The sequence below is a fragment of the Rhineura floridana genome, chromosome 9 (assembly GCF_030035675.1).
Source record: "Rhineura floridana isolate rRhiFlo1 chromosome 9, rRhiFlo1.hap2, whole genome shotgun sequence".
Taxonomy (NCBI): Eukaryota; Metazoa; Chordata; class Lepidosauria; order Squamata; family Rhineuridae; genus Rhineura; species Rhineura floridana.
The window spans coordinates 124,902,714-124,915,003 of NC_084488.1; the positions used below are offsets into that span (position 1 = coordinate 124,902,714).

The 12,290-nt window shown below is 49.7% G+C and overlaps 1 protein-coding gene across 1 annotated transcript in view; it reads right to left on the minus strand.

Annotated features, from left to right (window-relative positions):
• Positions 1–642: 642 nt before the first annotated feature.
• Positions 643–12,290, minus strand: part of PAIP2B (poly(A) binding protein interacting protein 2B) — a 40,809-nt gene continuing 29,161 nt past the window's right edge. Inside the window, exons 3-4 of the mRNA XM_061583665.1 lie at positions 5,018–5,203; positions 643–2,928 (exon numbers count right to left, since the gene is read on the minus strand). Of these exons, the coding sequence (XP_061439649.1) occupies positions 2,872–2,928; positions 5,018–5,203 (243 nt within the window). The 3' untranslated portion in view covers positions 643–2,871. The remainder of the gene's footprint in view (positions 2,929–5,017; positions 5,204–12,290) is intronic.

Sequence of the window (12,290 nt, forward strand, 5' to 3'; positions counted from 1 at the left end):
GTTCCAGACCCCCGCGCTACAGCTGATCCACTTTCCGGTGGTTTTTGCTTTCTGGCGGGGGTCTGGAACCTAACCTGCCATATGAGTGGGGTCCTACTGTATTTGCAGAAGCCAAACTGTTCCTCTGCATAATGAGGTGGTCACTGTGGGGCTGCTGCTTAGTCAGCCAGTTTAGCAATTAAAGGGTGATCAGTATTATCACACTTTAGTTTTTGACAGATAACAAACAAGAACTTAATCTCTCACATGCAACGTCCAGGTTAGTCTTTATGACAGATCAAAAATTAAGAGTTGGAATTTCGCACATTTCTAGTTCCTGACCTTTCACTTCTTCCCTGCCCCACACCAAATTCTTCAAAGCTTACTCCAGTGCCCACCACCGTCTATGCCCAGCTGTTCCTTAGAGGCTGGCCCTTCCTTTCAGGAGAAGCTAGCCTCTTCTGCCATTGCCACTTCCTTATTTTATCAATCTATTTAACAAAATGTATATACTGCTTGATTGTAGAAAGCCTCTAAGCAGTTGACACCCGCAACTGGCATCCATTCCAACGCAGGGTCTCCTTCACATGCTGTTTAGATTATCGGCAAGGTGGAGGTTCCAGAAAGCCCCTCTGTGGAATTTGGAAAGAACTCGGCACCACACCCAGCTCAAAACCAATTTATTGAAGAATGCATTGTTGTAAAAATGGACAGAACAAAATTGCAAAGACTTCCTTGGAAAGAAACAAGAGATTGTAAAGTAAGGGGGTGGGGGAGAGAGAGAGATAAGAAAAAGTATGTGAGAGAGGCTATGGCCCCACATATCTGCTCTGTCCAATTATCCTGCAGATTATTTAACTAAGCAAGGCTGAAACATGGCCAAGAGGAAATCAGGATCCTGGAGAGCCTGCCCATCTCTCCTATATATATATATATATAGTGAGAGAGATAGAGAGTCTCCAAGATAGAGCATGGAGTCCATTATCTCTCTGCCCCCCCCCGCCCAAAAAAGACTTGTCCCAAGGAGAAAGGCCAAATGGGCAGCTAAGCCCAAGAAGCCAGGCGGGTGGAGTCCCTCTACTCAGGAGGCTTAAGAGGGACTCAGGAAGTAGAAACATACTTTTCTCTGTACATGCTCCAAGAAGCCAGATAGCTGTGCAAGGCCTTATTGGGTGCAAAAAAGGAAGTATCTCCAAAATGGATTCCTCAACAGTGCTGTTGCTTTATATGCCTCTAGACTGGGAATCCATGGAAATAATTTGGGGAATGGGGTCCCAATATGCAAATGGCTCCATGGCACGCTGGCTTTTTGTCCGCCACCGCTAGCCCAGGCTCCAGGCTGGATCCCTGCAAAAGAAAAAGTCACAGACTAGAGGGCCAGGGGGAAGGGGGGCCCTTATGAATTCAGCAGGAACCAGATTTTAAACAGGAGGAGGACAGGGGCAAGCAGGCCCCCCTCTTTGGCAGTGAAGGGTCTCAGCCTGACACCAAGTCTCGCCCTCACCAGCTCACTTGCTTTTGGGATTTGCTTCCAGATGCAAGCTAGTGCTGGCTGGACTAGGTGTCACAAGGGCAGGAGGCTGTGATTTTCATTCCCCCCCCCCCCCGGTGCAAGAAAGCAAGAGCCGAACAGATTTTTTTTTTTTTTACTGCAGCTGATACGGGACAATTTAGAAGCACCCCAGGAACTAGCCCTTGGCCTTGATTTCTGCAAGCCGTTTTGGGGGAGTTTCACTCACATGGTCCAGCTGTCCTTCCTATCTGCACACAGGCCCGCTGTAGCTTCCACAGCCTTTCTTAGTGGCTGGGATGCCAAGGGAGCCCAATGCGGCTGGTGAGGAGAGAGAAATCCACCGGGACCAGAGAACGCCTTTGCAAAAGCTTCCTAGACAGGGGCAGGAAATGGCCCAAAGCCTACATTTGGGGGGGTGGGCAGCCTTTGTTTCTATTGACCAAACAGATTGCAAGATGGAGAGATGTACCCTGTCACTCCTGATTATGGTATTTTAGTTAGGAGCAGGCAGGGGGGGAGGGGAGGGAGAAGACATGTGAGAAAGCCGACAGACAAATAGGCAGAACCAGAAGATTGTTGCTGGTGGGAGATCACCCCTTACCCCCATGGCTCAGCAACTCAGTGAATATCCTAGGATATCACTGCCTCCTCTGGAGGTCGGCCACAGTCCTAGGCCATCAGCAGGAGGAGGCCACACGCTTGCAATGTGGAGGGGGAACAAGGATCAAGCAAACTTCTCAAATCCTCAGACTCCCCACCCTCAACCCCTAAGTAGTTTGATGGTGGGTGAGGCCTGCTGGAAGGCTGTGGCCCACTGAGTGGCAGCAATCTCACCTGCTGGACTTGTACCCAGCCTGAATGAGGACAGAGGGCAAAGAAGGGGGGGGTCTGAAGCCAGGAGGAAAAGCAGAAATGCATGGCTGGCTGGCTGGGGGCAGATCTGGCCTGCCAATGCTTGAGAACTTCCACCAAAGAGGGAGGGAGGAAGAGATCTGGGGAAGGGGGGGGCTTTCCCCACCATGGAGCATGGCCCCTGCAAAATGTCCAAAGCACACCCAGTGAGGAGGCAGGCAGGAGACCTTGCTGGCGGCCAGGCCAGGCTTGTTGCTGTTGAGAGGAGAAAAGATGAGGGAAAGGAACCAGGGAGGTGTCCAATCTGGCTATGTCCCCGTCCCGTGGTGGGTGTTCCTTCTCATCAGTTTGCTTCAAAATGTCCCGACGCAGCAAGAAAAAGAGGGATGAAGTAGCCGAAGAGTCCCACAGATTCGCCCACCAGGAGTCTCTTGCCCACTGCTGCTTGCAGGTCCCACTGCCCCCCCACCCCAGCCCACCCCAATCCAGGGCAAAAGAAATTGTCTTTGCAAAATTTGCCAGAAAGTTCAGTACTTCACTCCGGGGATGAACTCCTTGGCGTCAGGGTTTAAGGTGCTTTTGCTCTGAAAAGGAGAAGGGGGAAGGGAGGAAAGAGGGAATCAGCAGCTTGCAGGAGGGCATCCCCTCAGCCGCTGTCAGCTTGCTTTCTCTCCAGTCACCCACCCAAGTCCGTCCGTCCTTCCAGAGAGGCAAATGACTTGTTTCCCAGCATCTTCCCTCTCCGGATAGGTAAACCTCTTCCGATCTAGCTCTCAGGTCACATAACTTAAAGCTTAGACATTTTTTATGTGTTCAAGCTGAGAGCCACAAGATTAGACAAACTAGGGGAAAAATAAAAAACCACTTTTGCCACAAAAGAGGCAACCGTTCTACCACTACTTGCTAACCAAAATCTGATGCTTATTCCTAGTTTACAGAGGAGGACAGCCCCGGCTCAGTGAATGCCATGTGTGGAAACTGCTGGAGAGGGGATGGGAGAGTGTCTGTTGTGCATGCAGCAGGAGTCCGGTTCAGCCCCCAGCAGCATCTCCAGGCAAGGCTGGGAGAGACCCCTCCTGCAGCCCTGGAGAGCCGCTGCCGGCCATGGCAGACAATGCTAAGCTAGACGGATGAATGGTCTGACTCCTCAGTAGAAGGCAGCTGCCTGGTTCTCTGTCCCTTGGATGTGCCCGACAGTCAAGCTCCACCAGTTCAGCTGCACCTCGGGAAGGTGGAGGGGCCCAGGGCTAGGATATTGTGGAGTCTGCCGCCAACCCTTCCAGGGGCCCTGGACCTCTGCAGCCTCCTAAGGCAGGAGAGCAGGGTGGATGTGGATTTCCCTCACTTCCCCATCACTGTGTGAGCCTGCAGAAGAGACCTCTTTGTACGCTCCCTACTTCCAATACCAACTTGCTTGTTGAAGCTTTTCTCTCCTGGGCTGTTCCTCATTTACATACCCTCCCTTTGCCCCCCTTCCTAACGTCTGTCTGGCTACTTCTCCCTGCTCCCCTTTCTCTGCGGAGAGCTTCCATGTTGAGGTATTGTTATCTCAGCTTCCTTTTTCCTGCCCAGCACTGACTCGTCGCCCCTCCCTTCCCTCCACTCATTTCTCTGGTCTCTACAGAAGAGCAGCCCTGCTGTATCAGGCCAAAGGCTCAACTACTGAACCAGCACCCTCTCCTCACAGTAGCCAACCAAACGCTCCTGGCGGGTACGGGGAACCTCCAGCCCATGGGGCATAATTAGCATCCTAATGCAGCCTGTGAGGCTGTTTTTCCCTAGCTACACCCACCTGCCCCACTCCTGAAGTCACATGCCATCAGGTGTGGGGCAGGCAAACCCATGGCTGCAAAAGAGCCATCAAGAGTGGGCTCCCAGTAGTTATTCCTCTGCAAGCTAGGCTTGCGTTCAACACCTTTTACGATTTGGTGCCAAGTGGAATCCTCTGGGAGGCCGGTTCCACCTGGAAGCTCTTGAGAGGAGCAATTTGCTACTGAAAGCCAGGCTTCAATTCGGCAGGAATCTCTGCAGCTGCAACTTGAATTCAAAACAGGACTGCAAAGGAAGACGCCAGAATCCCAACCCTTCCGTTAAGTTCAATCACCTGAAGACATGCAATGTTAGGCGACTGAGAGGGGGGCAGCCCTGCCCCAAGTGGCCTGCAGAGGGCGATCTCCAGCAACTGGGATTCAGAGGCACTAAGCTTCTGACCCTGGCGGTGTGCACAGCCATCAGGACTAGCAGCCATTGATAACCTCCTCCTCAAATTGCTCTAATCCTTTTTAAGGCTAGAGTGGCAACCATCACCACATCATTCTGATAGCAGATACCATACACCTTCCTCTTGTCTGTCCTGAATCTCCCACTGGGCTTCAATGGATGACCCCAGATTCTAGGATCATGAGCATGTGGGGAAGGGAGGGGAATTGTCTATTTTCTCCACAATCTGCAAACTTGTTATACACTTCTGTCACAGTGTGCCGTCCTTCCCCCACAGCAATGCTTGCCTTTTCCCTCAATTAAAAAGCCTCAAACGTTGTAACCTTTCCTCATGAGTGAGTTGTTCCAACTCTTGAACATTTGGGTGGCCCTTTCCTGTACTTTTCTGGTCCCTACAATATCCTTTTTAAATGTGTGAACTCGCCCACATCCAGCCCCCACCCTGCTGCTCACCAAAATATCTTCTGAGACGTGGCTGTGGGTGTTGCCACTGACGGAGAGCCCGTTCAGCTGCTGCTGAAGCTCCCCAATGCCCTGTGGCAGGTCGCGGGACGGAATGAACCAGTCCTGGTCCTCTTCATCCAGCATCTCCTGGAAACAGCGGTCAAGGAATTCTTGCTCCTGTAGCTCTTCTTCCACCTGGCCAGGAAGCAGATACGCAAGGGATGGGTCACAGAAGCCAAGCAAGCATTTAAAAAAACATATTTTTTTTGCAGAAGATATACTTCCAACTACATGCCATGCTGTAAACATTATCCCAGCAACTCCAAAATATTATTCCATTTTATCTTCTATTTATTCATTTTTATTTCTGTGCTTCCTTTCTTCCACAGGGGAGCAGTTCCCAGGAGGCCCTGCTTAGCTTCAGCAACGTGGTGGCCTCATGTCCCTTCAAGACCACCGCCTGGGCTTCCTCTACTGATGGTTAATTTCAGGCTCCATTGACAAGCCTCATGAAGAGGTACAGCATGGAGAAAACACCCAGACAAGGAGGGCAGCTCCTGGCTAGCTCCCCCCTCTTTCAGATACTCAGCCCCATATGGACCTGCGCATGTCAGGGGTTAATGGTCACAGACAGACTCCTTTCCTCCTCCATGAATTTGTTTTGATTCCTTTTAAAACCACCTCAGCTAGTGGCTGCCACAGCCTCTTGTGGTTCAGAGAATTCCACACATTAATTCTGTACTGTCTGAAGGACTCTTCCATTTCTGGCCAGAATCCACGACCAGCCACTTTTGATGGGTGGTGCTGAGATTGTAGCACTGCCTTCCCCAATTGGGTGCCCTCCAGCTGCTTTGGACCACAGCACAAGCCGTGCTGGCTGGGGCTGATCGGAGGTGTAGCTCAAAACAGCTGGGCAGCCCCAGCCTGGGCAAGGCTGTTCCAGTATCACGAGAGGGAGGAAACATATTTCTATCCACTCTTCCCAACCCCATTCCCAATATTATTTGGGGGTGACCAAAAATGCACAGGGTTCTGTTCCAAGGAGTAGCTCCCCCATAGATTCACACAGTGGCATTCTGATTGCAGTCCCCTCCTTTTCAACTCCATTCCCTAACCATTCACTCCCAACAGGGCATTCTGTTTCTTCACTAAGCTCTGCTTGCAGCAGCTCATGAAGGTCCAGGATTTGCATTCGCGTGAGCTATGGCCTCTGGCCTAGTGCAACCCAATAACAGATACCCTGACCCTTCCCTTCCCAGCAATGTCATCCTTCAAATCACCAAGCTGGCAGGGCAAGGCCAGACTTCAGCTCTTTGTAGCCAAGTTGCAAATGGTGCTGTTCTTCGAGATGGCACATGGTGGCAGCTGGATCCACCGCTGTCATGCGTCCCTAGGAGGATGGAGAAAGGGAAGCTGCACCTGCCCCAACCAACCAGCCTGCTGGCTCAGGGCCACTTCACAAGTGACACTTCCTACGTGTGTGCAGATGCTGATACAATGCCAAGCTCAAACCCCCCTCCCCACACAAGCCAATCCTGCATTTGGAGGCATCCTAACAAAAAATGCATGCATCCAGATGATCGCTAGCCTGGGGGAAATGCAGATGGTGACCTGCATGCAAACGAACAGAGAAGGATTCATGGGACAGGTGCCCACCGCTTCTCTCCTGATTATTATTAATCTCTGATCTCGTTGCAGCAGTGTCTGTTTACTGAAGCCTGGAACGTCTCTTGGCTGGGATCATGTGACCCTTGCTCATTCTGTCGCATACAGCCCCCTAGCCTGCTAGTAGCACCAAGTAAAGCAGCTGCCACCATCTAGCACTACCTTAATGCAGTCCTGGACTTCATGACCCCCAGACACTAGTCAAAATGTCTTTCATATTGACATGGAGGAAAATCCCCCGATAGGGCAGTGTACTTGCCCATTTGCTGCCAAAATTTATGTGTTTATTGCTTTTTAATACTATTAATGCTGCTGTGCCGTTTTAACTATCAGATTTAATTTATTGTTATATTTTATTTATTGATATTTTAATTTTGTTAGTCAACTTGGGTATTTTATATAGAAGGGCAGGATACAAATGCTTAAAAAAAACCATGCCTACATACAATATAATATACACTATGACCAACCTTCCCTGAAGGCTATACCATCACAAATAAATTTGCAACTTGTCCCTAAGAACAGCCTCTGTATCAGAGTACTGGAAAGTGGCCAATGTAATAACAATTTTTAATAAGGGATCCGGGGGGAAACTTAGAAACTGCAGGCCAGCGAGCTTAATGGCTGTTCCAAGAAAACCGGTGAAAGGCATTGCAGAATTGCCATACAGGAGAAGTCTTGCTGTTGCAGAACCAGGTTGGCTTCTGCAAGGATGAGTCCTCTCCCACTAACCTTTCAGAGTACTTTTGAGAGTGTCAACAAGCACAGAGGTGACCCTCTTGACCTTGTGTACTTAAACCAAAGGTGGGGGATCTTTTTCAGGCGGAGGGAGGGCCACATTCCCTTCTGGGCAATCCTTTGAGGGCCACAAAGCACTGGTAGACAGGGCCAGAGGCAGAAGTGGGTCCAGCAATGCCAGTAGGCCAGTTTCTACACACACCTCACCTCTTTATCTTCCATCCAGGCAGACCATAGGCACAATCAAATCTCATGGGCTCATTCTAGCTAGAAAAAAATAACACTTGAGGATGTTAAGCAAGCTCCGTGAGGGATGTAGCCTGGAGAGAGTCCTGAGGGCCAGACAGAGAAGACTGGAGAGCCACCTTTGGTCCCCATAAGACTTTCAAAATCTTTAGATAAAATATCTCACCAAAGCCTCCTAAGCCTAACAATAATGGCAAAACAGGAGGCCCTCTTCTGAATAAGGAACTAGTTAAGGATCAGGAAGCAGAGAGCAGGAATAACAGACATTTCTTCCAAAGGAAGGATGTAGAGCACAGAGTCCCCCAAGGACCGTACTGAGGCCTGTGCTTCTTAGCTTGCTCATCTAGAAAGTCAGGGTGAGGAGTTAGGTAGCCAGGCTTGCTGATGACACCAAGTTTTTCAGGATCGTAACAAGAAGGATTTCTCAGTTAAAATGGCAAATGCAAGTCAATGTAATCACAGAGAGAAGCTTTTCTCCCTCTCTTGCAATATTAGAACTTGGGGCCATCCAATGAAACTGAATGTTGGAAGATATGTTTTCTTTAATAATATGTTTTTAACCCTTTTTTTAAAAAATATGTTTTTAAAGCTTTTTTAAAAATGTTTTTAACATTGTTTTGTTTTAATGTATTTTAAGGTCTTTTTATGTTTTAAAGTGTTTTTAGCGTTTCTGTTTTCCACCCTAGGCTCCTGCTAGGAGGAAGGGCAGGATAGAAATCAGATAATAAATAATAATAAAGAAATAAAGATTCAGGATAGACACAGGGAGTGTTTTGGCATGCAGCACATAGTAAAATTCTGGCATTCACTACCACAAGATGCAACCATGGCCATCAACCAGGGCTGTGGAGTCGGTACGCCAGACCTTTGACTCCGACTCCTCTATTTTTCTACTGTCCGACTCCGACTCCTTCATAAATGGCAAATGTATATTGATTTATGCTAAAATATTAATATTAAAATATTAGTTTTATTTTGAAGCTGGAGTTGGTACATTTCTACCGACTCCGACTCAAACTTGCTTCCGCTCTGACTGCATGGCTCTGACTCCACAGCCCTTCATCCGCCTGGGTGGTTACGTTTAGGCAGATTCATGGAGGGGAAAGCTACCAGTGGCTGCTTGCTGTGACGGCTGCGTACGTCATGCTGTATGCCTCCAGGTGCCAGTTGCTGGGAAACGAGAGCAGGAGAGGCCTGTTACTTTCATGCCCTGCTTGTGGCCTGTTTGGAACCACACTGGGAAACTGGATGCTGGGCCCTTGGTCTGATCCAGCAGCCAGGCTCTTAGGTCCTCTTTCTAGGCACTTCCTTATGACTCAAAGTGCGCAGGCTGCGCAAACGGCCAAACCAAGGGACATGTTTAAAAATCAAGCGAGAACATGGAAAGCATTTTCTCAAGGTAAGCCTTGCCTTCGACCGCATGTTGGACAGTGTGCAAGACGCACAGGTCACAAAGTCAACGGGCAATGGCCTAGGTCTCACAGCCTTGTCTGACCTGGCACTCTCCATCCCCAGCCAGCATGGCTTTTACTTTGTATCTTATTTTTGTTATTTATTTGTTGTATTGTTAGTTGCTTTATACAAAAAAGGTCTCAGAGATACTTATAAAATACAAAGACGTAAAATCAATTAAAAGCAACGTACGGTGCAAAATTCCTAAAGTGCTGATCCAACAATGCAATAAGAAAAAGTCCTGTTCCACCCTGCTAACAGATACGCAGCACAGCAGAGGCTAAATTAACCACCAAAATCCCTGGGTAAATCAAAAGGTCTTAACCTGGTGCCAAAAAACTGACAAAGCCCAAGGCGTATTTCCCCAGAGAGATCTGTCCATAAATGGGGGGCCACCACTGACAGAGTCCAGTTTTGTGTACGCAACTTCCACGCACCCTTGGATGAGGCCATTGGAAAAGGGCCTCTGCTGAAGACCACTGGGTCCAGGCTGCTTCATGTGGGGAGAGGCAGTCCTTGAGCTGCGTAAGGCCATTGTAGTCCAAAACACCTGGAGGGCACCAGGCTGAAGAAGGCTGGTTTCACCCCACCTACCTTCCTGCTTTTAAACCTCAATGGGGTTTACAAGCAGGGCAGCTCCAGGCAAGAATCCCATTGCCTTTGTGGCTATCATTGCCATCAGCAATAGAGAGGCCTCTCCTGGAACTCACACATGTCATTCATCCCAGCAGCCACAACACTGTAATGTGAAGAAGCACGTTTCTCACTGTTGTCAGGCTTTCTCACTGCACAGAATGCTCAACTTTCACTTTCACAACTACCTTGCAGGTAGGATACCGCCCATTACAGGCGACAAGAGGCAGACAGCGAGTGACTAGCCCAAAGCCAGCCAAGCACATTCAGGACAAAGGTCAGGTCAGGAGCCCAGGCAAGAGTACAACTAGACCTCGTGCCACTGGGTCACAACCTGCCTCTCCAGAATTTCATGTGTCTCTCAATTCTGGGGCTTCTCCATTTCTCCAGAAGATCCTGAACTCTGAAAGACAACATTCTTTCAAGAGGGGAAGAACAAACATCTCCCTGATAACTCGTTCTTTGTGGGTGGTGCAAGCCACAAGACAATTCCGCAGGAGCTGCCATCCCTCCTGCCTCAGTGGTCCAGCTGGGAGTCCTCCTGCTGAGAGTATTTGTATCTGCTTCTGGGTGCCTCCCAAGAGAAAAGAAGCGGGCCTCTCCTTCGCCTCCCCTCTCCAATGGGCATTTCTGCAAAGGCTTCAGGAAAGCAGTGCAACTGGCCAGCTTGCACCTCAGGAAGGAAGGTTTCAGATTTCTTGTCTTCGGCAAAGACCTCCTTGGCCAATGAGACCCTCAGAAGGCAGGCGCGGCTTCTCTGGTCATCCCTGTGCAAGATTCTTCCTGCTGCGAAGGCTTTTTCACGCTGCCACATCGCCAGCTTGGCAGCTGGACAGAGGGCTGAGAAAACACAGGAAGCAGCAAAGCTGTGCAGCCAAGGCCTAGAGCAGAACAGCTAAGGAATCCCAGACCTCCTGGGGCAGCAGGGAGATGCGGAGAGGAGCCAAGCGGCAGAAAGCTCCAGCCTTAAGAACGGGTGGTGTGGCTACAACCAGCACTGCAGCCACCCCTCTCCCTCCCTCCCTCCCTGTGGCTGAGGAGCCAAGCAGGAAGAGAGCCCAGGTGGCTAGAATATCGGAAGCCGCCTTGTCCCAAGCCAGGCCACAGAACCACTGAGAGTACACTGTCTACTCTGACTGCCAGCAATTCTCCCAGGCCTCAGGTGGACAGGAAGCTTTCCATCCCCTGGCAGCTGGACCTTTTTGCTGGAGAAGCTGTCAGGGATTAAGCCTGGGGCCCTCCAGATGCAGAGCCTGTGCTGTACCGCTCAGCTATGGCCCTTCAAGGGGAAAAGGGTAGGAAGGGAGTGGGCAGGCAAGACAGCCAAGGAGGCAGACAAGGAAAATGAGATGGGAAGAGACAAAGGCAATGGAGTGGCTGTGACAGAAAAGGGCAGGCAGGCAAAACCTGAGACAGACCCAAGGGCTGCGGGGCAAGAGACGTCAGGGAAGAGACTTTCAAGGAACAACAAGGAGCCGGCACATCCCACGGAGAGACGGCTGCAACTTCACCACTCAAAATGCAGAATCTTGTGCCTGCCACAAGGTTTGGCACCCAGAGAAACCCAGCCTTTTCAGCAGCTCTGCCCTTGAAGAGGACTCAAAAAGTGCAGCAAGTGCTAAATGCCAGCGCCTGCCTGCCAATGATCAGTGGCGTCGTCCAGGTGGTTGGGCGGCTGCTGCACTGGCTGCTCCCTGGTTTCCAGGCTGAACGCAAAGCACTCTTGCTTACTTTTAAAGCCCCTCACGGCCTGGGGCACACAGGCCTTAGAGTCTGCCTCTTCCTGTGTGAGCTTCTGTGGCAGCTACAGGTCAGGGGATCGAGCCCAGTTCCAAGGGGCAGCTAGGACATGGATTGCCAGGCACGCAGCTTTGGGACCAGTCACCCTGAACTTCTGGGGTGCCATTCCAGGGGAGGTGCAGAGCTGTTCTACTCTCATTTCTTTTTGCAAATGAGAATAGCTTCCTTGTTTTGCAAAGCATCCGGCTGCTACAGTGTTCTTCCTACTTTTTTTAAATGCAATCATTGGATTTTATTGTTACGCCATTTCCAAAGTTTGTCATGCAAGCCACCTTGATAGCAGGCGGTTTAAAAATAATTTAAAATAAAACAGATTCAAAAAGACTACACTCGTAGCTGTCGTCGGCTCACAAGTGTATCAAGCAAGGCAGGTGAGAGCTCACGCTTGAAGGGGTAAAGGTAGAACTGGAACTTCCCAATAGATCGGTGGTGGCTATTTAGGGCCCCCAAAACACCTCCTTACTGATATCAACTATCCTTCAGTGCCACTATCCATCCCACTTCCCTCCCTTATTGTCAAGCTTGGTCTTCACCAAGAGATACCAAGTTCGTTCAAAAGAAGCTTAAACATACCCCTTGATTAAGCCACATATAACCAGCACCATTAAAAAGTAGTGTTTAGAAAAAGTGCATTTCTAGTGTTCAAGGCACTGCGCATACATTATCTCGGTAATCCTTACAACATCCCAATATTGTAGGCAAATCCTTCTGTATTGCTAATGCAAGGGAAAGAAGTGAGAAGACACAG